The sequence below is a fragment of the Scyliorhinus torazame genome, chromosome 19 (genome assembly GCF_047496885.1).
Source record: "Scyliorhinus torazame isolate Kashiwa2021f chromosome 19, sScyTor2.1, whole genome shotgun sequence".
NCBI lineage: Eukaryota > Metazoa > Chordata > Chondrichthyes > Carcharhiniformes > Scyliorhinidae > Scyliorhinus > Scyliorhinus torazame.
This window is the reverse complement of record NC_092725.1, coordinates 9169937-9195812: the sequence shown is the minus strand read 5'-3', so window position 1 is coordinate 9195812 and position 25876 is coordinate 9169937. Positions and strand designations below refer to the sequence as shown.

At 47.5% G+C, this 25876-nt stretch overlaps 1 protein-coding gene across 1 annotated transcript in view; it reads right to left on the bottom strand.

Annotated features, from left to right (window-relative positions):
* Positions 1–16305: 16305 nt before the first annotated feature.
* Positions 16306–25876, bottom strand: part of LOC140396005 (integrin alpha-D-like) — an 86983-nt gene continuing 77412 nt past the window's right edge. Inside the window, exon 13 of the mRNA XM_072484043.1 lies at positions 16306–18968. Coding sequence (XP_072340144.1) covers positions 18858–18968 — 111 coding nt within the window. The 3' untranslated portion in view covers positions 16306–18857. The remainder of the gene's footprint in view (positions 18969–25876) is intronic.

Sequence of the window (25876 nt, the reverse complement as noted above, 5' to 3'; positions counted from 1 at the left end):
GTTACAGACTGGAATCTAATCGAGGGGTTCGGGGTGGTTTATATATAGAATAACAGATACCCGGGAGTGAGTTACAGACTGGAATCTAATTGAGGGGTTCGGGGTGGTTTATATATAGAACAGATACCCGGGAGTGAGTTACAGACTGGAATCTAATCGAGGGGTTCGGGGTGGTTTATATATAGAATAACAGATACCCGGGAGTGAGATACAGACTGGAACCTAATCGAGGGGTTTGGGGTGGTTTATATATAGATTAACAGATACCCGGGAGTGTGTTACAGACTGGAATCTCATCGAGGGGTTCAGGGTGGTTTATATATAGAATAACAGGGACCCGGGATTGAGTTACAGACTGGAATCTAATCGAGGGGTTCGGGGTGGTTTATATATAGAACAGATACCCGGGAGTGAGTTACAGACTGGAATCTAATCGAGGGGTTCGGGGTAGTTTAGATATAGAATAACAGATATCCGGGAGTGAGTTACAGACTGGAATCTAATCGAGGGGTTTGGGGTGGTTTATATATAGATTAACAGATACCCGGGAGTGTGTTACAGACTGGAATCTCATCGAGGGGTTCAGGGTGGTTTATATATAGAATAACAGGGACCCGGGATTGAGTTACAGACTGGAATCTAATCGAGGGGTTCGGGGTGGTTTATATATAGAACAGATACCCGGGAGTGAGTTACAGACTGGAATCTAATCGAGGGGTTCGGGGTGGTTTATATATAGAATAACAGATACCCGGGAGTGAGTTACAGACTGGAATCTAATCGAGGGGTTCGGGGTGGTTTATATATAGAATAACAGATACCCGGGAGTGGGTTACAGACTGGAATCTAATCGAGGGGTTCGGGGTGGTTTATATATAGAAAAGATACCCGGGAGTGAGTTACAGACTGGAATCTAATCGAGGGGTTCGGGGTGGTTTATATATAGAATAACAGATACCCGGAAGTGAGTTACAGACTGGAATCTAATCGAGGGGTTCAGGGTGGTTTATATATAGAACAGATACCCGGGAGTGAGTTACAGACTGGAATCTAATCGAGGGGTTGAGGGTGGTTTATATATAGAATAACAGATACCCGGGAGTGAGTTACAGACTGGAATCTAATCGAGGGGTTCGGGTTTTTTATATATAGAATAACAGATATCCGGGAGTGAGTTACCGACTGGAATCTAATCGAGGGGTTCGGGGTGGTTTATATATAGAATAACAGATACCCGTGAGTGAATTACAGACTGGAATCTAATCGAGGGGTTCAGGGTGGTTTATATATAGAATAACAGATACCCAGGAGTGAGTTACAGACTGGAATCTAACCGAGGGGCTCGGGGTGGTTTATATATAGAATAATAGATCCCCGGGAGTGAGTTACAGACTGGAATCTAATCGAGGGGTTCGGGGTGGTTTATATATAGAATAACAGATACCCGGGACTGAGTTACAGACTGGAATCTAATCGAGGGGTTCGGGGTGGTTTATATATAGAATAACAGATACCCGGGAGTGAGTTACAGACTGGAATCTAATCGAGGGGTTCGGGTTTTTTATATATAGAATAACAGATATCCGGGAGTGAGTTACAGACTGGAATCTAATCGAGGGGTTCGGGGTGGTTTATATATAGAAAAGAAACCCGGGAGTGAGTTACAGACTGGAATCTAATCGAGGGGTTCGGGGTGGTTTATATATAGAATAACAGATACCCGGAAGTGAGTTACAGACTGGAATCTAATCGAGGGGTTCAGGGTGGTTTATATATAGAACAGATACCCGGGAGTGAGTTACAGACTGGAATCTAATCGAGGGGTTGAGGGTGGTTTATATATAGAATAACAGATACCCGGGAGTGAGTTACAGACTGGAATCTAATCGAGGAGTTTGGGTGGTTTATATATAGAAAAGATACCCGGGAGTGAGTTACAGACTGGATCCAATAGAGGGGTTCGGGGTGGTTTATATATAGAATAACAGATACCCGGGAGTGAGTTACAGACTGGAATCTAATCGAGGGGTTCGGGGTGGTTTATATATAGAATAACAGATACCCGGGAGTGAGTTACAGACTGGAATCGAATCGAGGGGTTCGGGGTGGTTTATATATAGAATAACAGATACCCGGGAGTGAGTTACAGACTGGAATCTAATCGAGGGGTTCGGGGTGGTTTATATATAGAATAACAGATACCCGGGAGTGAGTTACAGACTGGAATCTAATCGAGGGGTTCGGGGTGGTTTATATATAGAATAACAGATACCCGGGAGTGAGTTACAGACTGGAATCTAATTGAGGGGTTCGGGGTGGTTTATATATAGAACAGATACCCGGGAGTGAGTTACAGACTGGAATCTAATCGAGGGGTTCGGGGTGGTTTATATATAGAATAACAGATACCCGGGAGTGAGATACAGACTGGAACCTAATCGAGGGGTTTGGGGTGGTTTATATATAGATTAACAGATACCCGGGAGTGTGTTACAGACTGGAATCTCATCGAGGGGTTCAGGGTGGTTTATATATAGAATAACAGGGACCCGGGATTGAGTTACAGACTGGAATCTAATCGAGGGGTTCGGGGTGGTTTATATATAGAACAGATACCCGGGAGTGAGTTACAGACTGGAATCTAATCGAGGGGTTCGGGGTAGTTTAGATATAGAATAACAGATATCCGGGAGTGAGTTACAGACTGGAATCTAATCGAGGGGTTTGGGGTGGTTTATATATAGATTAACAGATACCCGGGAGTGTGTTACAGACTGGAATCTCATCGAGGGGTTCAGGGTGGTTTATATATAGAATAACAGGGACCCGGGATTGAGTTACAGACTGGAATCTAATCGAGGGGTTCGGGGTGGTTTATATATAGAACAGATACCCGGGAGTGAGTTACAGACTGGAATCTAATCGAGGGGTTCGGGGTAGTTTAGATATAGAATAACAGATATCCGGGAGTGAGTTACAGACTGGAATCTAATCGAGGGGTTCAGGATGGGTTATATATAGAATAACAGATACCCGGGAGTGAGTTACAGACTGGAATCTAATCGAGGTGTTCGGGGTGGTTTATATATAGAATAACAGATACCGAGGAGTGAGTTACAGACTGGAATCTAATCGAGGGGTTCAGGGTGGTTTATATATAGAATAACAGATACCCGGGAGTGAGTTACAGACTGGAATCTAATCAAGGGGTTCGGGTGGTTTATATATAGAATAACAGATACCCAGGAGTGAGTTACAGACTGGAATCTAATCGAGGGGTTCGGGGTGGTTTATATATAGAATAACAGATACCCGGGAGTGAGTTACTGACTGGAATCTAATCGAGGGGTTCAGGGTGGTTTATATATAGAATAACAGATACCCGGGAGTGAGTTACAGACTGGAATCTAATCGAGGGGTTCGGGGTGGTTTATATATAGAATAACAGATACCCGGGAGTGAGTTACAGACTGGAATCTAACCGAGGGGTTCGGGGTGGTTTATATATAGAATAACAGATACCCAGGAGTAAGTTACAGACTGGAATCTAATCGAGGGGTTCGGGGTGGTTTATATATAGAATAACAGATACCCGGGAGTTACAGACTGCAATCTAATCGAGGTGTTCGGGGTGGTTTATATATAGAACAGATACCCGGGAGTGAGTTACAGACTGGAATCTAATCGAGGGGTTCGGGGTGGTTTATATATGGAATAACAGATACCCGGGAGTGAGTTACAGACTGGAAACTAATCGAGGTGTTCGAGGTGGTTTATATATAGAATAACAGATACCCGGGAGTGAGTTACAGACTGGAATCTAATTGAGGGGTTCGGGGTGGTTTATATATAGAATAACAGATACCCGGGAGTGAGTTACAGACTGGAATCTAATCGCGGGGTTCAGGGTGGTTTATACATAGAATAACAGATACCCAGGAGTGAGTTACAGACTGGAATCTAACCGAGGGGTTCGGGGTGGTTTGTATATAGAATTACAGATACCCAGGAGTGAGTTACAGACTAAATCTAATCGAGGGGTTCGGGGTGATTTATATATAGAATGACAGATAGTCGGGAGTGAGTTACAGACTGGAATCTAATCGCGGATTTAGGGTGGTTTATATATAGAATAACGTATACCCGGGAGTGAGTTACAGACTGGAATCTAATCGCGGGGTTCAGGGTGGTTTATATATAGAATAAGAGATACCCGGGAGTAAGATACAGACTGGAATCTAATCGAGGGGTTCGGGGTGTTTTTTTTACAGAATAACAGATACCCGGGAGTGAGTTACAGACTGGAATCTAACCGAGGGGTTCGGGGTAGTTTGTATATAGAATAACAGATACCCAGGAGTGAGTTACAGACTGGAATCTAATTGAGGGGTTCGGGGTTGTTTATATATAGAATGACAGATACCCGGGAGTGAGTTACAGACTGGAATCTAATCGAGGGGTTCGGGGTGGTTTATATATAGAATAACAGATACCCGGGAGTGAGTTACAGACTGGAATCTAATCGAGGGGTTCGGGGTGGTTTATATATAGAATAACAGATACCCGGGAGTGAGTTACAGACTGGAATCTAATTGAGGGGTTCGGGGTGGTTTATATATAGAACAGATACCCGGGAGTGAGTTACAGACTGGAATCTAATCGAGGGGTTCGGGGTGGTTTATATATAGAATAACAGATACCCGGGAGTGAGTTACAGACTGGAATCTAATCGAGGGGTTCAGGGTGGTTTATATATAGAATAACAGGGACCCGGGAGTGAGTTACAGACTGGAATCTAATCGAGGGGTTCGGGGTGGTTTATATATAGAACAGATACCCGGGAGTGAGTTACAGACTGGAATCTAATCGAGGGGTTCGGGGTAGTTTAGATATAGAATAACAGATATCCGGGAGTGAGTTACAGACTGGAATCTAATCGAGGGGTTCAGGATGGGTTATATATAGAATAACAGATACCCGGGAGTGAGTTACAGACTGGAATCTAATCGAGGTGTTCGGGGTGGTTTATATATAGAATAACAGATACCGAGGAGTGAGTTACAGACTGGAATCTAATCGAGGGGTTCAGGGTGGTTTATATATAGAATAACAGATACCCGGGAGTGAGTTACAGACTGGAATCTAATCGAGGGGTTCGGGGTGGTTTATATATAGAATAACAGATACCCGGGAGTGAGTTACAGACTGGAATCTAATCGAGGTGTTCGGGGTGGTTTATATATAGAATAACAGATACCCGGGAGTGAGTTACAGACTGGAATCTAATCGAGTGGTTCGGGGTGGTTTATATATAGAATAACAGATACCCGGGAGAGAGTTACAGACGGGAATCTAATCGAGGGGTTCGAGCAGTTTATATATAGAATAACAGATACCCGGGAGTGAGTTACAGACTGGAATCTAATCAAGGGGTTCGGGTGGTTTATATATAGAATAACAGATACCCAGGAGTGAGTTACAGACTGGAATCTAATCGAGGGGTTCGGGGTGGTTTATATATAGAATAACAGATACCCGGGAGTGAGTTACCGACTGGAATCTAATCGAGGGGTTCGGGGTGGTTTATATATAGAATAACAGATACCCAGGAGTGAGTTACAGACTGGAATCTAATCGAGGGGTTCGGGTGGTTTATATATATAATAACAGATACCCGGGAGTGAGTTACAGACTGGAAGCTAATCGAGGGGTTTGGGGTGGTTTATATATAGAATAACAGATACCCGGGAGTGAGTTACTGACTGGAATCTAATCGAGGGGTTCAGGGTTGTTTATATATAGAATAACAGATACCCGGGAGTGAGTTACAGACTGGAATCTAATCGAGGGGTTCGGGGTGGTTTATATATAGAATAACAGATACCCGGGTGTGAGTTACAGAGTGGAATCTAATTGAGGGATTCGGGGTGGTTTATATATAGAATAACAGATACCCGGGAGTTACAGACTGCAATCTAATCGAGGTGTTCGGGGTGGTTTATATATAGAATAACAGATACCCAGGAGTAAGTTACAGACTGGAATCTAATCGAGGGGTTCGGGGTGGTTTATATATAGAATAACAGATACCCGGGAGTTACAGACTGCAATCTAATCGAGGTGTTCGGGGTGGTTTATATATAGAACAGATACCCGGGAGTGAGTTACAGACTGGAATCTAATCGAGGGGTTCGGGGTGGTTTATATATGGAATAACAGATACCCGGGAGTGAGTTACAGACTGGAAACTAATCGAGGTGTTCGAGGTGGTTTATATATAGAATAACAGATACCCGGGAGTGAGTTACAGACTGGAATCTAATCGAGGGGTTCGGGGTGGTTTATATATAGAATAACAGATACCCGGGAGTGAGTTACAGACTGGAATCTAATCGAGGTGTTCGGGGTGGTTTATATATAGAATAACAGATACCCGGGAGTGAGTTACAGACTGGAATCTAATCGCGGGGTTCAGGGTGGTTTATACATAGAATAACAGATACCCAGGAGTGAGTTACAGACTGGAATCTAATCGAGGGGTTCAGGGTGGTTTATACATAGAATAACAGATACCCAGGAGTGAGTTACAGACTGGAATCTAATCGAGGGGTTCGGGGTGGTTTGTATATAGAATTACAGATACCCAGGAGTGAGTTACAGACTAAATCTAATCGAGGGGTTCGGGGTGATTTATATATAGAATGACAGATAGTCGGGAGTGAGTTACAGACTGGAATCTAATCGCGGATTTAGGGTGGTTTATATATAGAATAACGTATACCCGGGAGTGAGTTACAGACTGGAATCTAATCGAGGGGTTCGGGGTGTTTTTTTTACAGAATAACAGATACCCGGGAGTGAGTTACAGACTGGAATCTAATCGAGGGGTTCGGGGTAGTTTGTATATAGAATAACAGATACCCAGGAGTGAGTTACAGACTGGAATCTAATTGAGGGGTTCGGGGTTGTTTATATATAGAATGACAGATACCCGGGAGTGAGTTACAGACTGGAATCTAATCGCGGGGTTCGGGGTGGTTTATCTATAGAATAAGAGATACCCGGGAGTGAGTTACAGACTGGAATCTAATCGAGGGGTTCGGGGTGGTTTATATATAGAATAACAGATACCCGGGAGTGAGTTACTGACTGGAATCTAATCGAGGGGTTCGGCGTGGTTTATATATAGAATAACAGATACCCGGGAGTGAGTTACAGACTGGAATCTAATCGAGGTGTTCGGGGTGGTTTATATATAGAATAACAGATACCCGGGAGTGAGTTACAGACTGGAATCTAATCGAGGGGTTCGGGGTGGTTTATATATAGAATGACAGATACCCAGGAGTGAGTTACAGACTGGAATCTAATTGAGGGGTTCGGGGTTGTTTATATACAGAATAACAGATACCCGGGAGTGAGTTACAGACTGGAATCTAATCGCGGGGTTCAGGGTGGTTTATATATAGAATAACAGATACCCGGGAGTGAGTTACAGACTGGAATCTAATCGAGGGGTTCGGGGTGGTTTATATATAGAATGACAGATACCCGGGACTGAGTTACAGACTAAATCTAATCGAGGGGTTCGGGGTGATTTATATATAGAATAACAGATACCCGGTAGTGAGTTACAGACTGGAATCTAATCGCGGGGTTCAGGGTTGTTTATATATAGATTAACAGATACCCGGGAGTGAGTTACAGACTGGAATCTAATCGAGGTGTTCGGGGTGGTTTATATATAGAACAGATACCCGGGAGTGAGTTACAGACTGGAATCTAATCGAGGGGTTCGGGGTGGTTTATATATAGATTAACAGATACCCGGGAGTGAGTTACAGACTGGAATCTAATCGAGGGGTTCAGGGTGGTTTATATATAGAATAACAGATACCCGGGAGTGAGTTACTGACTGGAATCTAATCGAGGGGTTTGGTGTGGTTTATATAAAGAATAACAGATACCCGGGAGTGAGTTACAGACTGGAATCTAATCGAGGTGTTGGGGTGGTTTATATATAGAATAACAGATACCCGGGAGTGAGTTACAGACTGGAATCTAATCGAGGGGTTCAGGGTGGTTTATATATAGAATAACAGATACCCGGGAGTGAGTTACTGACTGGAATCTAATCGAGGGGTTTGGTGTGGTTTATATATAGAATAACAGATACCCGGGAGTGAGTTACAGACTGGAATCTAATCGAGGTGTTGGGGTGGTTTATATATAGAATAACAGATACCCGGGAGTGAGTTACAGACTGGAATCTAATCGAGGGGTTCGGGGTTTTTTATATATAGAATAACAGATACCCGGGAGTGAGTTACAGTCTGGAATCTAATCGAGGGGTTCGGGGTGGTTTATATAGAGAATAACCGATACCCGGAAGTGAGTTACAGACTGGAATCTAATCGAGGGGTTCGGGGTGGTTTATATATAGAATAACAGATACCCGGGAGTGAGTTACAGACTGGAATCTAATCGAGGGGTTCAGGGTGGTTTATATATAGAATAACAGATACCCGGGAGTGGGTTACAGACTGGAATCTAATCGAGGGGTTCGGGGTGGTTTATATATAGAATAACCGATACCCGAAAGTGAGTTACAGACTGGAATCTAATCGAGGGGTTCTGGGTGGTTTATATATAGAATAACCGATACCCGGGAGTGGGTTACAGACTGGAATCTAATCGAGGGGTTCGGGGTAGTTTATATATAGAATAACAGATACCCGGGAGTGAGATACAGACTGGAATCTAATCGAGGGGTTCAGGGTGGTTTATATATAGAATAACAGATACCCGTGAGTGAGTTACAGACTGGAATCTAATCGAGGGGTTCGGGGTGGTTTATATATAGAATAACAGATGCCCGGGAGTGAGTTACAGACTGGAATCTAACCGAGGAGTTCGGGGTGGTTTATATATAGAATAACAGATACCCAGGAGTGAGCTACAGACTGGAATCTAATCGAGGGGTTCGGGGTGGTTTATATATAGAATAACAGATACCCGGGAGTGAGTTACAGACTGGAATCTAATCGAGGTGTTCGGGGTGGTTTATATATAGAACAGATACCCGGGAGTGAGTTACAGACTGGAATCTAATCGAGGGGTTCGGGGTGGTTTATATATAGAATAACAGATACCCGGGAGTGAGTTACAGACTGGAATCTAATCGAGGTGTTCGGGATGGTTTATATATAGAATAACAGATACCCGGGAGTGAGCTACAGACTGGAATCTAATCGAGGGGTTCGGGGTGGTTTATATATAGAATAACAGATACCCGGGAGTGAGTTACAGACTGGAATCTAATCGAGGGGTTCGGGGTGGTTTATATATAGAATAACAGATACCCGGGAGTGAGTTACAGACTGGAATCTAATCGAGGGGTTCGGGGTGGTTTATATATAGAATAACAGATACCCGGGAGTGAGTTACAGACTGGAATCTAATCAAGGGGTTCGGGTGGTTTATATATAGAAGAACAGATACCCGGGAGTGAGTTACAGACTGGAATCTAATCGAGGTGTTCGGGGTGGTTTATATATAGAATAACAGATACCCGGGAGTGAGATACAGACTGGAACCTAATCGAGGGGTTCGGGGTGGTTTATATATAGAATAACAGATACCCGGGAGTGAGTTACAGACTGGAATCTAACCGAGGGGTTCGGGGTGGTTTATATATAGAATAACAGATACCCGGGAGTGAGTTACAGACTGGAATCTAATCGATGGGTTCGGGGTGGTTTATATATAGAATAACAGATACCCGGGAGTGGGTTACAGACTGGAATCTCATCGAGGGGTTCGGAGTGGTTTATATATAGAATAACAGATACCCGGGATGTGAGTTTCAGACTGGAATCTAATCGAGGTGTTCGGGGTGGTTTATATATAGAATAACAGATACCCGGGAGTGAGATACAGACTGGAATCTAATCGAGGTGTTCGGGGTGGTTTATATACAGAATAACAGATACCCGGGAGTGAGTTACAGACTGGAATCTAATCGAGGGGTCCGGGGTGGTTTATATACAGAATAACAGATACCCGGGAGTGAGTTACAGACTGGAATCTAATCGAGGGGTTCGGGGTGGTTTATATACAGAATAACAGATACCCGGGAGTGAGTTACAGACTGGAATCTAATCGAGGGGTCCGGGGTGGTTTATATATAGAATAACAGATACCCGGGAGTGAGTTACAGACTGGAATCTAATCGAGGTGTTCGAGGTGGTTTATATATAGAATAACAGATACCCGGGAGTGAGTTACAGACTGGAATCTAATCGAGGTGTTCGGGGTGGTTTATATATAGAACAGATACTCGGGAGTGAGTTACAGACTGGAATCTAATCGAGGTGTTCGGGGTGGTTTATATATAGAATAAAAGATACCCGGGAGTGAGTTACAGACTGGAATCTAATCGAAGGGTTCGGTGTGGTTTATATATAGAATAACAGATACCCGGGAGTGAGTTACAGACTGGAATCTAATCGAGGGGTCCGGGGTGGTTTATATACAGAATAACAGATACCCGGGAGTGAGTTACAGACTGGAATCTAATCGAGGGGTTCGGGGTGGTTTATATACAGAATAACAGATACCCGGGAGTGAGTTACAGACTGGAATCTAATCGAGGGGTCCGGGGTGGTTTATATATAGAATAACAGATACCCGGGAGTGAGTTACAGACTGGAATCTAATCGAGGTGTTCGAGGTGGTTTATATATAGAATAACAGATACCCGGGAGTGAGTTACAGACTGGAATCTAATCGAGGTGTTCGGGGTGGTTTATATATAGAACAGATACTCGGGAGTGAGTTACAGACTGGAATCTAATCGAGGTGTTCGGGGTGGTTTATATATAGAATAAAAGATACCCGGGAGTGAGTTACAGACTGGAATCTAATCGAAGGGTTCGGTGTGGTTTATATATAGAATAACAGATACCCGGGAGTGAGTTACAGACTGGAATCTAATCGAGGTGTTCGGGGTGGTTTATATATAGAATAACAGATACCCGGGAGTGAGTTACTGACTGGAATCTAATCGAGGTGTTCGGGGTGGTTTATATATAGAATGACAGATACCCGGGAGTGAGTTACAGACTGGAATCTAATCGAGGTGTTCGGGGTGGTTTATATATAGAATAACAGATACCCGGGAGTGAGTTACAGACTGGAATCTAATCGAGGGGTTCGGGGTGGTTTATATATAGAATAACAGATACCCGGGAGTGAGTTACAGACTGGAATCTAATCGAGGGGTTCGGGGTGGTTTATATATAGAATAACAGATACCCGGGAGTGAGTTACAGACTGGAATCTAATCGAGGGGTTCAGGGTGGTTTATATATAGAATAACAGATACCCGGGAGTGAGTTACAGACTGGAATCTAATCGAGGGGTTCGGGGTGGTTTATATATGGAATAACAGATACCCGGGAGTGAGTTACAGACTGGAATCTAATCGAGGGGTTCGGGGTGGTTTATATACAGAATAACAGATACCCGGGAGTGAGTTACAGACTGGAATCTAATCGAGGGGTTCGGGTGGTTTATATATAGAATAACAGATACCCGGGAGTGAGTTACAGACTGGAATCTAATCGAGGGGTTCGGGGTGGTTTATATACAGAATAACAGATACCCGGGAGTGAGTTACAGACTGGAATCTAATCGAGGGGTTCGGGTGGTTTATATATAGAATAACAGATACCCGGGAGTGAGTTACAGACTGGAATCTAATCGAGGGGTTCGGGGTGGTTTATATATAGAATAACAGATACCCGGGAGTGAGTTACAGACTGGAATCTAATCGAGAGGTTCGGGGTGGTTTATATATAGAATAACAGATACCCGGGAGTGAGTTACAGACTGGAATCTAATCGAGGGGTTCGGGGTGGTTTATATACAGAATAACAGATACCCGAGTAATATGCTAATTGACCACTAGATGGAGCGGGGGAGTAGACCTATAAAAAGAAATGCATCTCCGACTTCTGGGAGAGTGTAGAGAAGGCGGGAGGAGGCTAGAGAGAATAATAGAGCAGAGAACAATTTAAGATAGTGTGCAGGACACAGGTGTTGGTGTGGTGGAGATTGCAGTTTCATTAGAATATAGTTTGCTTTAGGAATAGTCATCGAACTGTACAATAAGTAGTGTCATAAATTTTTGCTTTGTTTATTTCACTTACCTTTTTGTCATCTTTGTATCCACTACGAAGCTAACACATGGAACACCACGTCTCTCTCTCGCTCTCTGTCTCTCTCTCGCTCTCGCTCTGTCTCTCTCTGCCTGTCTCTCTCTCTCTCTCTGTCTCTCTCTCGCTCTCTCTCTGTCTCTCTCGCTCTGTCTCTCTCTCTGTCTCTCTCTCGCTCTCTCTCGCTCTCTCTCTGTCTCTCTCGCTCTCTCTCTGTCTCTCTCTCTCTCTCGCTCTCTCTCTGTCTCTCTCTCGCTCTCTCTCTGTCTCTCTCGCTCTCTCTCTGTCTCTCTCTCTCTCTCGCTCTCTCGCTGTCTCTCTCGCTCTGTCTCTCTCTGCCTGTCTCTCTCTCTCCGTCTCTCTCTCTGTCTCTCTCTGTCTCTCTCTCTCTTTCTCTCTGTCTCACTCTTTCAGTCTCTCCCTGTCCCTCTCTCTTTGTCTCCCTTTCTGTCCCTCTCTGTTTCACGCTGACGTACGATCAATGCCCACTAAAGCGAGGTTGTTGTCCAACTGAAGGCTTTAATAAGCGAGATGTTTCCCCCAGCAGCTCAGGTACAGAATGAGGGCTGCTGGGGCGGCACGGGCTCTTATACCCCGCCTAGCAGGGCGGAGCTACCATACAGTTTGACCAATGGGAAACATACAATATCTACAAATGGTGTTCCTGTATTACCAGGTACCGTAATACCTCTACGGAGACGACCACACTCGTTCTGTTTCTCTCTTTCTGTCCCTCTCTTTCTGTATCTCTTCCTCCATCTCTACCTATTTCTATCTCCGTCTGTCTCTCTCTTTCTCTGGCTCTCTCTCACCCTATCTCTCTCTCTCTCTCTCCCTGTCTCTCTCTCAGTCCCCTGTCTCTCTCTCTCGCTCTCTGTGGTGAATGTATTGTACTAATAATCCACCATTGTATATGTAATATGCTGTTGCCTTTGTATTTGTATCTGTGCGATGCTGTTGCCCTTGTGGACTCCACCTATGGGCCATTGTATGGCATCATCCACAGGGGACCATGTTGGGGTGTGTATGGGCTCCGCCCATGGCTCCTCCCCTTGAAGGGAGGTATAAAGAGCAGTCGACCTGTGGGCGGCGCTCAGTATAGTACCAGTCGCAGGCAGGCACTGTTCTAAATTTATTGAAGCACAGTTTATTTCTACTCTTGTCTCGAGTGAATTGATGGTCGCATCACTCCCCCTGTCTCTCTCTCTCCCCCTGTCTCTCTCTCTCTCACCGTCTCGCTCTCTCCCCCGTCTCTCTCTCTCACCGTCTCGCTCTCTCCCCCGTCTCTCTTTCTCACCGTCTCGCTCTCTCTCCCGTCTCTCTCTCTCTCCCCCTGTCTCTCTCTCTCTCACCGTCTCGCTCTCTCTCCCGTCTCTCTCTCTCTCCCCCTGTCTCTCTCTCTCTCACCGTCTCGCTCTCTCTCCCGTCTCTCTCCCCCGTTTCTCTCTCTCTCCCCTGTCTCTCTCTCTCTCTCCCCCCGTCTCTCTCTCTCTCTCTCTCCCCTGTCTCCCTCTCTCTCTCTCCCCTGTCTCTCTCTCTCCCCCTGTCTCTCTCTCTCCCCTGTCTCTCTCTCTCTCCCCCGTGTCTCTCTCTCTCCCTCCCGTCTCTCTCTCCCCCGTCTCTCTCTCTCTCTCCCCCCGTCTCTCTCTCGCTCTCTCCCCTGTCTCTCTCTCTCTCTCTCTCTCTCTCCCCTGTCTCTCTCTCTCTCTCTCCAACTGTCTCTCTGTCTCTCCCTCTGTCTCTCCCCCTGTCTCTCTGTCTCCCCCCGTCTCTCTCTCTCACTCCCTAGGGGACGGGGAGAAAGAGACAGAGACAGCAGAAGAGAGAGAGACAGAGGAGAGGGAGACAGGAGGAGAGAGAGAGACAGAAACAGAGACAGGGAGAGAGAGAGACAGAGACGGGGCAGAGAGACAGAGACAGGGGGAGAGAGAGAGAGACTGGGTGAGAAAGAGAGAGATGGGGGAGAGTGAGAGGCAGGAGGAGAGAGAGAGGCAGGGGGGAGAGACAGAGACAGGGGGCGAGAGAGAGAGAGACTGGGAGAGAAAGAGAGAGACGGGAAGAGAAACAAGGGGAGAGAGAGAGAGACGGGGACAACCGTCAGCACACTGTAATAACATATATATAGACAAGTTAGTGAAGAGGTCATCATTACATCTCAGTGTAATTCAAACACTAGAGGGCAGCACCATTTCACAGTATATAAATCCGACCTCAGGGAAGTCCGGGTAGTGTTCGTGAGGGAGGAAGGCTGGGAACAGCACGAGGAGATTAGGTTAGAGAGAGTTACACCAGGTTATTATTAGTGACTGGTTAGATTATTGATTACCGCTACACAGATTCAATATTACTTTATTATTGACTGTAGCTCAGTAGTGTGTGCAAACTTTATTTCATTAATCAATGAATTAATTTTATTTCAATGTAATGATTGGTTGTTTCTTTGTTATCAACTCAACGGACCATTCTGGAACGAAAGACAAAGAACACGACACATTGCCAACAAAGGTAATATAACGTGCTACCAGGAGTTGAAACATAACACACGCTGTGACGATGTTGGACACTTTCCGTCCGCCCTCTCTCTCTCCCTCAGCAGCCGCGATGGTGGTTTCACAATCTTTAAAAGCACATCGGGAGCTCGGTAAATCGGAGCCGGAGAACCGCGGAGAATACCGGCTCGGGCCCGCCAATGATAGGCGAGCGGCGTTTACTGTAACGTGCGTTCGCGTTCGCACTGGCGCCGCTGTCGAGGTGACGGAGAATCGCAACTTGGCGTCAAATCGGGCAGCGCGGTGGCGCAGGGGTTGGCACAGCTGCCTCGCGGCGCCGAGGTCCCAGGTTCGATCCCGGCCCTGGGGGGTCACTGTCCGTGTGGAGTTTGCACATTCTCCCCGTGTCTGCGCGCGTTTCGCCCCCTCAACCCAAAACAATGTGCAGGGGAGGTGGATTGGCCGCGCCAAATTGCCGCTTAATTGGAAAAAATAATTGGGTAACCTAAATTTTGAAAAATAATACATTTGGCGTCAAATTGGTGCCGCCGCAATTTTACCGTTGGAACCCATTCTCCATCCAACCGCCATTCGTGATTTCAGCATTAGCCAACGGAGAGTTTGCCCCACGCCGCTCTCATATTTTTCTCACTCCCCGTCTCTCTCCCGTCTCTCTCGTCGCTTTCCCCTTGTCTCTTCCTCTCTCCCCGTCTCTGTCTCTTTCTCCCAGTTTCTCTATCTCTCTTCCCGTGTCTCTCTCCCTCCCTCCCTAACTCTCTCTCTCCCTGCCCCTCTTTCTCCCTTTGTCCCTCTCTCTCCCCCTCTCCCTGCTGCTTTCTCTCCCTTCTTCTCTCTCCGTCTCTCCCCATCTCTCCCTCTCACTCCCCATCCCTCCCTCTCTCTCTCTCTCTTGCTGTGTGTCTCTCTCTCTCCCTCACTCATTCCCTGTTTCTCTCTCCCTTGCTCCCTACCACTCTCTCTTTGTCTCTATCTCCCTGTCCCTCTCTCTCCCCGTCTCCTTGTCCCTCTCTCCCCCTCTCCCTGTCCCTCTCTCTCCCCCTCTCACTCCATCTCTGCCTCGCTCTATCCATCGCTCTCTCCATTTCTCCCTCTACCTCTTTCTCTGTTTCTCCCTCTCACCCCCCCTCCTTCTCTTTGTCTCTCTCCCTGTCTCTCTCTTTCACTTTCCCTGTCTCTCTCTCACTCGCCCTCTCTCCTTGTCTCTCTCCCTGTCTTTTTCTCCCTATCTCATTCTCCCTGTATCTCTCCCTCTCTCCTGTAATGTTCTTGTCGGATGCCCTGATTTATATTACAAGAACACCCTGTATCTCAAGCTATAAACGATGTATTAACATTAACTGTGGGTCAAATTTAAACAAAACTGATGAATAACAGAACGAACACGCACAAGCAACCTCCCTCCCAGTTGCCTAGTCAGTCTGAGGTCACTTGACTCTGGCATTCACTTATACACTAATGAGACTCCTAGTGGTCAGTGGGTGAATTACAACACAACCACAATATCACCACATCCCCTTTCCTTTGAAGGAATAAATGAATACATTATCATCAGGATATTTTGTGATATCATTAGCCTGTGAGTCTAACAGTACTAATTTATTTCTTTAACATTTTTAAATTAGTTTAACAAATATATATGTACACAAAACAGCAAGCATAATTTGTACAAATAGTCCAAATCTACAAATTGAGTCGATCCGGTTTTCTTCTGCCTCTGGCTAATCTTCTCAAAGTTTGACCCTGCTGCTCAGGAACTTGTCGATTCAACGTTGTCCATGACATTCTCACGCTCAGGGACTGCTCAACTATCTGACACTGCAGCCGACGTTGATTCTGACGTAGATTCGTCACCCGTCCCGTTGCTGTGAAAGTCTTCTCTGGATTTCAAGAGGGCGCGACGATTCCTTCTTCAAACCAACCCTCCCTCTGTCTGTACATTGCAGGAACGAGGTGCTACGTTTTCAAGTCAGTCTCAGGTCACTTGACTCTCACATTCACTTATACACTAATGAGACTCCTGGTGGTCAGTGGGTGAATTACAACACATCCACGATATCACCACATCCCCTTTCCTTTCAAGGAATAAATGAATACATTATCATCAGGATATTTTGTGATATCATTAGCCTGTGAGTCTAACAGTATTAATTTATTTCTCTAAAATTGTTAAATTAGTTTAACAAATATACATATATACACAAAACGGCAAGCATAGTTTGTACAAATAGTCCAAATAATACGAATGAGACTCCGAGTGGTCAGTTGGTCATGGTTGTAAGACACCATGATATCACTACAATGTCCCAGCATGTCCCCCTCTCTCCCATTACCGCCAAGCCACGGGATCAACCCTGGATCAGTGAAGAGAGCAGGACAGCGCGCCCGGAGCAACATCAGACAGACCCAAAAATGAGGTGTCGACCTGGTGAAGCTACAACACAGGACTACTTGTGTCAAACAGCATAAACAGCAAGTCATAGACAGAGCGAAGTGACTCCGCAATGAAGGCATCGGATCTAAACTTCCATCGTAAGGTCAGACGTGGGGATGTTTGCGGGTGACTGCACCATGTTCAGCACCATTCGCCACTCCTCAGATAATGAACCGTCCGTGTCCAAATGCAGCAAGACCTGGACAATATCCAGGCTCGGGACTGACGAGGGGCAAGTTACATTCGCGCCACACAAGTGCCCGGCAATGACCATCTCCAATAAGAGAGGATCTAACCATCGCCCCTTATTCAATGGCATTCCCATCGCTGAATCCCCACAATCCACATCCTGGGGGTTCCCATTGACCAGAAACTGAACTGGACCCAGCCACATAAACACTGCGGCTCCCAGAGCAGGTCAGAGGCTGGGAATCCTGCGGAGAGTAACTCACCTCCTGACCCCCCCAAGCCTGTCCACCATCGACAAGGACACAAGTCAGGAGTGTGATGGGACCCTCTCCAGTTGCCTGGATGAGTGCGGCTCCCAACAACACTCGAGAAGCTCGACACCATCCAGGACAAAGCAGCTCCCACTCGATCGACACGCTGACACCCACCTTCCACACCCGCTCCCCCCCCCCACCGACGCACCGCGGCAGCCGTGTGTACCGTCTACAAGATGCACGGCAGCCGCTCGCCGAGGCTCCTTCGACAGCACCTTCCAAACCCGCCGCCTCTCCCACCCAGAGGGACAAGGGGCAGCAGATACCCGGAAACCCCACCACCTGGAAATTCCCCTCCGTGTCACTCACCACCCTGACTTGGAAATATATCGGCCGTTCCGTCACTGTCGCTGGGGCAACATCCTGGAACTCCCTCCCTAACAGCACAGTAGGTGTACCTGCACGTCGAGGACTGCAGCGGTTCAAGAAGGCAGCTCACCCACCACCTTCTCAAGGGCAACTAGGGATGGGCAATAAATAATGGTCATAAATGAATTTTTAAAAATTCTCCCCACCTGCGGGAGCTAGTTCCACAGTCTTCCCATTCCCTGGGCAGGGGGAGGGGTGTTGAGGGAGAATGGGAAGGTGAGGGGGTTGATGAGGGGAGGGGGAGGGGATGATGAGGGGGAATGGGGACGGTGAGGGGATGATGTGGGGAATGGAGAGGGGAAGGGCAAGGGGATGATGAGGAAGAATAGGGAGAGGGAAAGAATGATGAGGGGGAATGGGGAGTGGGAGGGAATCATGAGGGGGGAGGTGGTGAGGGGGAAGGTAGATGAGGGAGGGAGGGGATGATGAACCTATTTAAACAGCATAATGCAGCAAACAGTCTACAGAGTCTATTTAAACAGCACACTGCAGCAAACAGTCTACAGAGTCTTTTTAAACAGCACACTGCAGCAAACAGTATGCAGAGTCTATTTAAACATCGCACTACAGCAAACAGTCCACAGTGTCTATTTAAACAACACATTGCAGAAAACCTCTACAGGGTCTATTTACGCAGCACAGTACTGCAAAAGTCTACAGAATTTATCCCATAAGATTAATATCAGCAAGCAAAGCTTTTGAAAAGAACAAGGGCATTAATAAATACAAAAGGGGCAATAACTGGCAAGGACAATGTCTGAGTCAATGATACGACGACTGAAATATTTTTCTCAATGGGTCCGGATGTCCAGGGTTCACAGTGAGGTTACGCAGAGCCGGGGTCACAGTTCAAAGGGGTCGTGCATTGAGGGTCTGCCTCTACAGCAGTTTGGTCCTCATCAATTCGATCCTTATATGCTCGTTTAAAAAAGCCAGCCTATTAAACAAACGAGACACAGGATGTTACTGAGTGACGGTGTGAAGGAGCTGGATTAACATCAGTAGAGGTACAGTCAGTAACACAGGGTGCTGGGGGAGAGGGGTTCCTGAGTGACAGTGTGAGGGAGCTGGATTAACATCAGTAGAGACACAGTCAGTAACACAGGGTGCTGGGGGAGTGGGGTTACTGAGTGACAGTGTGAGGGAGCTGGATTAACATCAGTGGAGATACAGTCAGTAACACAGGGTGCTGGGAGAGAGGGGTTACTGAGTGACAGTGTGAGGGAGCTGGATTAACATCAGTAGAGACACAGTCAGTAACACAGGGTGCTGGGGGAGTGGGGTTACTGAGTGACAGTGTGAGGGAGCTGGATTAACATCAGTAGAGACACAGTCAGTAACACAGGGCGCTGGGGGAGAGGGGTTACAGAGTGACAGTGTGAGGGAGCTGGATTAACATCAGCAGAGATACAGACAGTAACACAGGGTGCTGGGGGAGAGGGGTTACTGAGTGACAGTGTGAGGGAGCTGGATTAACATCAGTAGAGATACAGACAGTAACACAGGGTGCTGGGGGAGAGGGGTTACTGAGTGACAGAGTGAGGGAGCTGGATTAACATCAGTAGAGATACAGTCAGTAACACAGGGCGCTGGGGGAGAGGGGTTACTGAGTGACAGAGTGAGGGAGCTGGATTAACATCAGTAGAGATACAGTCAGTAACACAGGGAGCTGGGGGAGAGGGGTTACTGAGTGACAGTGTGAGGGAGCTGGATTAACATCGGTAGAGATACAGTCAGTAACACAGGGTGCTGGGGTAGAGGGGTTACTGAGTGACAGTGTGAGGGAGCTGGATTAACATCGGTAGAGATACAGTCAGTAACACAGGGTGCTGGGGGAGAGGGGTTACTGAGTGACAGTGTGAGGGAGCTGGATTAACACCAGTAGAGATACAGTCAGTAACACAGGGTGCTGGGGGAGAGGGGTTACTGAGTGACAGTGTGAGGGAGCTGGATTAACATCAGTAGAGATACAGTCAGTAACACAGGGCGCTGGGGAGAGGGGTTACTGAGTGACAGTGTGAGGGAGCTGGATTAACACCAGTAGAGATACAGTCAGTAACACAGGGTGCTGGGGGAGAAGGGTTACTGAGTGACAGTGTGTGGGAGCTGGGGGAGAGGGGTTACTGAGTGACAGTGTGAGGGAGCTGGATTAACATCAGTAGAGATACAGTCAGTAACACAGGGGCAGGGGGAGAGGGGTTACTTAGTGACTGTGTGAGGGAGCTGGATTAACATCAGTAGAGATACAGTCAGTAACACGGGGTGCTGGGGGAGAGGGGTTACTGAGTGACAGTGTGAGGGAGCTGGATTAACATCAGTAGAGATACAGTCAGTGACACAGGGTGCTGGGGGAGAGGGGTTACTGAGTGACAGTGCGAGGGAGCTGGATTAACATCAGTGGAGATACAGTCAGTAACACAGGGTGCTGGGGTAGTGGGGTTACTGAGTGACAGTGTGAGGGAGCTGGATTAACATCAGTAGAGATACAGTCAGTAACACAGGGTGCTGGGGGAGTGGGGTTACTGAGTGACAGTGTGAGGGAGCTGGATTAACATCAGTAGAGATACAGTCAGTAACAGGGAACTGGGGAGAGGGGTTACTGAGTGACAGTGTGAGGGAGCTGGATTAACATCAGTAGAGATACAGTCAGTAACAGGGAACTGGGGAGAGGGGTTACTGAGTGACAGTGTGAGGGAGCTGGATTAACATCAGTAGAGATACAGTCAGTAACACAGGGTGCTGGGGGAGAGGGGTTACTGAGTGACAGTGTGAGGGAGCTGGATTAACATCAGTAGAGATACAGTCAGTAACAGGGAACTGGGGAGAGGGGTTACTGAGTGACAGTGTGAGGGAGCTGGATTAACATCAGTAGAGATACAGTCAGTAACAGGGAACTGGGGAGAGGGGTTACTGAGTGACAGTGTGAGGGAGCTGGATTAACATCAGTAGAGATACAGTCAGTAACACAGGGTGCTGGGGGAGAGGGGTTACTGAGTGACAGTGTGAGGGAGCTGGATTAACATCAGTAGAGATACAGTCAGTAACACAGGGTGCCGGGGGAGAGGGTTACTGAGTGACAGTGTGAGGGAGCTGGATTAACATCAGTAGAGATACAGTCAGTAACAGGGAACTGGGGAGAGGGGTTACTGAGTGACAGTGTGAGGGAGCTGGATTAACATCAGTAGAGATACAGTCAGTAACACAGGGTGCTGGGGGAGAGGGGTTACTGAGTGACAGTGTGAGGGAGCTGGATTAACATCAATACTGATACAGTCAGTAACACAGGGTGCTGGGGGAGGGGAGTTACTGAGTGACAGTGTGAGGGAGCTGGATTAACATCAGTAGAGATACAGTCAGTAACACAGGGTGCTGGGGGAGAGGGGTTACTGAGTGACAGTGTGAGGGAGCTGGATTAACATCAGTAGAGATACAGTCAGTTACAAAGGGTGCTGGGGGAGAGGGGTTAGTGAGTGACAGTGTGAGGGAGCTGGATTAACATCAGTAGAGATACAGTCAGTAACACAGGGTGCTGGGGGAGAGGGGTTACTGAGTGACAGTGTGAGGGAGCTGGATTAACATCAGTAGAGATACAGTCAGTAACACAGGGTGCTGGGGGAGAGGGGTTACTGAGTGACAGTGTGAGGGAGCTGGATTAACATCAGTAGAGATACAGTCAGTAACACAGGGTGCTGGGGGAGAGGGGTTACTGAGTGACAGTGTGAGGGAGCTGGATTAACATCAGTAGAGGTACAGTCAGTAACAAAGGGTGTTGGGGGAGAGGGGTTACTGAGTGACAGTGTGAGGGAGCTGGATTAACATCAGTAGAGATACAGTCAGTAACACAGGGTGCTGGGGGCGAGGGATTACTGAGTGACAGTGTGAGGGAGCTGGATTAACATCAGTAGAGATACAGTCAGTAACACAGGGTGCTGGGGGAGAGGGGTTACTGAGTGACAGTGTGAGGGAGCTGGATTCACATCAGTAGAGATACAGTCAGTAACACAGGGTGCTGGGGGAGAGGGGTTACTGAGTGACAGTGTGAGAGAGCTGGATTAACATCAGTCGAGATACAGTTAGTAACACAGGGCGCTGGGGGAGAGGGGTTACTTAGTGACGGTGTGAGGGAGCTGGATTAACATCAGTAGAGATACAGTCAGTAACACAGGGTGCTGGGTGAGAGGGTTACTGAGTGACAGTGTGAGGGAGCTGGATTAACATCAGTAGAGATACAGTCAGTAACACTGGGTGCTGGGGGAGAGGGGTTACTGAGTGACAGTGTGAGGGAGCTGGATTAACATCAGTCGAGATACAGTCAGTAACACAGGGTGCTGGGGGAGAGGGGTTACTGAGTGACAGTGTGAGGGAGCTGGAGTAACATCAGTAGAGGTACAGTAATTAACACAGGATGCTGGGGGACAGGGGTTACTGAGTGACAGTGTGAGGGAGCTGGATTAACATCAGTAGAGATACAGTCAGTAACACAGGGTGCTGGGGGAGAGGGGTTACTGAGTGACAGTGTGAGGGAGCTGGAATAACATCAGTAGAGATACAGTCAGTAACACATGGTGCTGGGGGAGAGGGTTTACTGAGTGACAATGTGAGGGAGCTGGATTAACATCAGTAGAGATACAGTCAGTAACACAGGGTGCTGGGGGAGAGGGGTTACTGAGTGACAGTGTGAGGGAGCTGGAATAACATCAGTAGAGATACAGTCAGTAACACATGGTGCTGGGGGAGAGGGGTTACTGAGTGACAATGTGAGGGAGCTGGATTAACATCAGTAGAGATACAGTCAGTAACACAGGGTGCTGGGGGAGAGGGGTTACTGAGTGACAGTGTGAGGGAGCTGGATTAACATCAGTAGAGATACAGTCAGTAACACAGGGCGCTGGGGGAGAGGGGTTACTGAGTGACAGTGTGAGGGAGCTGGATTAACATCAGTAGAGATACAGTCAGTAACACAGCGTGCTGGGGTAGAGGGGTTACTGAGTGACAGAGTGAGGGAGCTGGATTAACATCAGTAGAGATACAGTCAGTAACACAGGGTGCTGGGGGAGTGGGGTTACTGAGTCACACTGTGAGGGAGCTGGATTAACATCAGTAGAGATACAGTCAGTAACACAGGGCGCTGGGGGAGAGGGGTTACTGAGTGACAGTGTGAGGGAGCTGGATTAACATCAGTAGAGATACAGTCAGTAACACAGGGTGCTGGGGGAGAGGGGCTACTGAGTGACTGTTAGGGAGCTGGATTAACATCAGTAGAGATACAGTCAGTAACACAGGGTGCTGGGGGAGAGGGGTTACTGAGTGACAGTGTGAGGGAGCTGGATTAACATCAGTAGAGATACAGTCAGTAACACAGGGTGCTGGGGGAGAGGGGCTACTGAGTGACTGTGAGAGCTGGATTAACATCAGTAGAGATACAGTCAGTAACACAGGGTGCTGGGGGAGAGGAGTTACTGAGTGACAGTGCGAGGGAGCTGGATTAACATCAGTAGAGATACAGTCAGTAACACAGGGTGCTGGGGGAGAGGGGTTACAGAGTGACAGTGTGAGGGAGCTGGATTAACATCAGTAGAGATACAGTCAGTAACACAGGGTGCTGGGGGAGAGGGGTTACTGAGTGACAGTGTGAGGGAGCTGGATTAACATCAGTAGAGATACAGTCAGTAACACAGGGTGCTGGGGGAGAGGGGTTACTGAGTGACAGTGTGAGGGAGCTGGATTAACATCAGTAGAGATACAGTCAGTAACAGGGAACTGGGGAGAGGGGTTACTGAGTGACAGTGTGAGGGAGCTGGATTAACATCAGTAGAGATACAGTCAGTAACACAGGGTGCCGGGGGAGAGGGTTACTGAGTGACAGTGTGAGGGAGCTGGATTAACATCAGTAGAGATACAGTCAGTAACACAGGGTGCTGGGGGAGAGGGGTTACTGAGTGACAGTGTGAGGGAGCTGGATTAACATCAATACTGATACAGTCAGTAACACAGGGTGCTGGGGGAGGGGAGTTACTGAGTGACAGTGTGAGGGAGCTGGATTAACATCAGTAGAGATACAGTCAGTAACACAGGGTGCTGGGGGAGAGGGGTTACTGAGTGACAGTGTGAGGGAGCTGGATTAACATCAGTAGGGATACAGTCAGTAACACAGGGTGCTGGAGGAGAGGGATTACTGAGTGACAGTGTGAGGGAGCTGGATTAACATCAGGAGAGATACAGTCAATAACACAGGGTGCTGGGGGAGAGGGGTTACTGAGTGACAGTGTGAGGGAGCTGGATTAACATCAGTAGAGATACAGTCAGTTACAAAGGGTGCTGGGGGAGAGGGGTTACTGAGTGACAGTGTGAGGGAGCTGGATTAACATCAGTAGAGATACAGTCAGTAACACAGGGTGCTGGGGGAGAGGGGTTACTGAGTGACAGTGTGAGGGAGCTGGATTCACATCAGTAGAGATACAGTCAGTAACACAGGGTGCTGGGGGAGAGGGGTTACTGAGTGACAGTGTGAGAGAGCTGGATTAACATCAGTCGAGATACAGTTAGTAACACAGGGCGCTGGGGGAGAGGGGTTACTTAGTGACGGTGTGAGGGAGCTGGATTAACATCAGTAGAGATACAGTCAGTAACACAGGGTGCTGGGTGAGAGGGTTACTGAGTGACAGTGTGAGGGAGCTGGATTAACATCAGTAGAGATACAGTCAGTAACACTGGGTGCTGGGGGAGAGGGGTTACTGAGTGACAGTGTGAGGGAGCTGGATTAACATCAGTCGAGATACAGTCAGTAACACAGGGTGCTGGGGGAGAGGGGTTACTGAGTGACAGTGTGAGGGAGCTGGAGTAACATCAGTAGAGGTACAGTAATTAACACAGGATGCTGGGGGACAGGGGTTACTGAGTGACAGTGTGAGGGAGCTGGATTAACATCAGTAGAGATACAGTCAGTAACACAGGGTGCTGGGGGAGAGGGGTTACTGAGTGACAGTGTGAGGGAGCTGGAATAACATCAGTAGAGATACAGTCAGTAACACATGGTGCTGGGGGAGAGGGTTTACTGAGTGACAATGTGAGGGAGCTGGATTAACATCAGTAGAGATACAGTCAGTAACACAGGGTGCTGGGGGAGAGGGGTTACTGAGTGACAGTGTGAGGGAGCTGGAATAACATCAGTAGAGATACAGTCAGTAACACATGGTGCTGGGGGAGAGGGGTTACTGAGTGACAATGTGAGGGAGCTGGATTAACATCAGTAGAGATACAGTCAGTAACACAGGGTGCTGGGGGAGAGGGGTTACTGAGTGACAGTGTGAGGGAGCTGGATTAACATCAGTAGAGATACAGTCAGTAACACAGGGCGCTGGGGGAGAGGGGTTACTGAGTGACAGTGTGAGGGAGCTGGATTAACATCAGTAGAGATACAGTCAGTAACACAGCGTGCTGGGGTAGAGGGGTTACTGAGTGACAGAGTGAGGGAGCTGGATTAACATCAGTAGAGATACAGTCAGTAACACAGGGTGCTGGGGGAGTGGGGTTACTGAGTCACACTGTGAGGGAGCTGGATTAACATCAGTAGAGATACAGTCAGTAACACAGGGCGCTGGGGGAGAGGGGTTACTGAGTGACAGTGTGAGGGAGCTGGATTAACATCAGTAGAGATACAGTCAGTAACACAGGGTGCTGGGGGAGAGGGGCTACTGAGTGACTGTTAGGGAGCTGGATTAACATCAGTAGAGATACAGTCAGTAACACAGGGTGCTGGGGGAGAGGGGTTACTGAGTGACAGTGTGAGGGAGCTGGATTAACATCAGTAGAGATACAGTCAGTAACACAGGGTGCTGGGGGAGA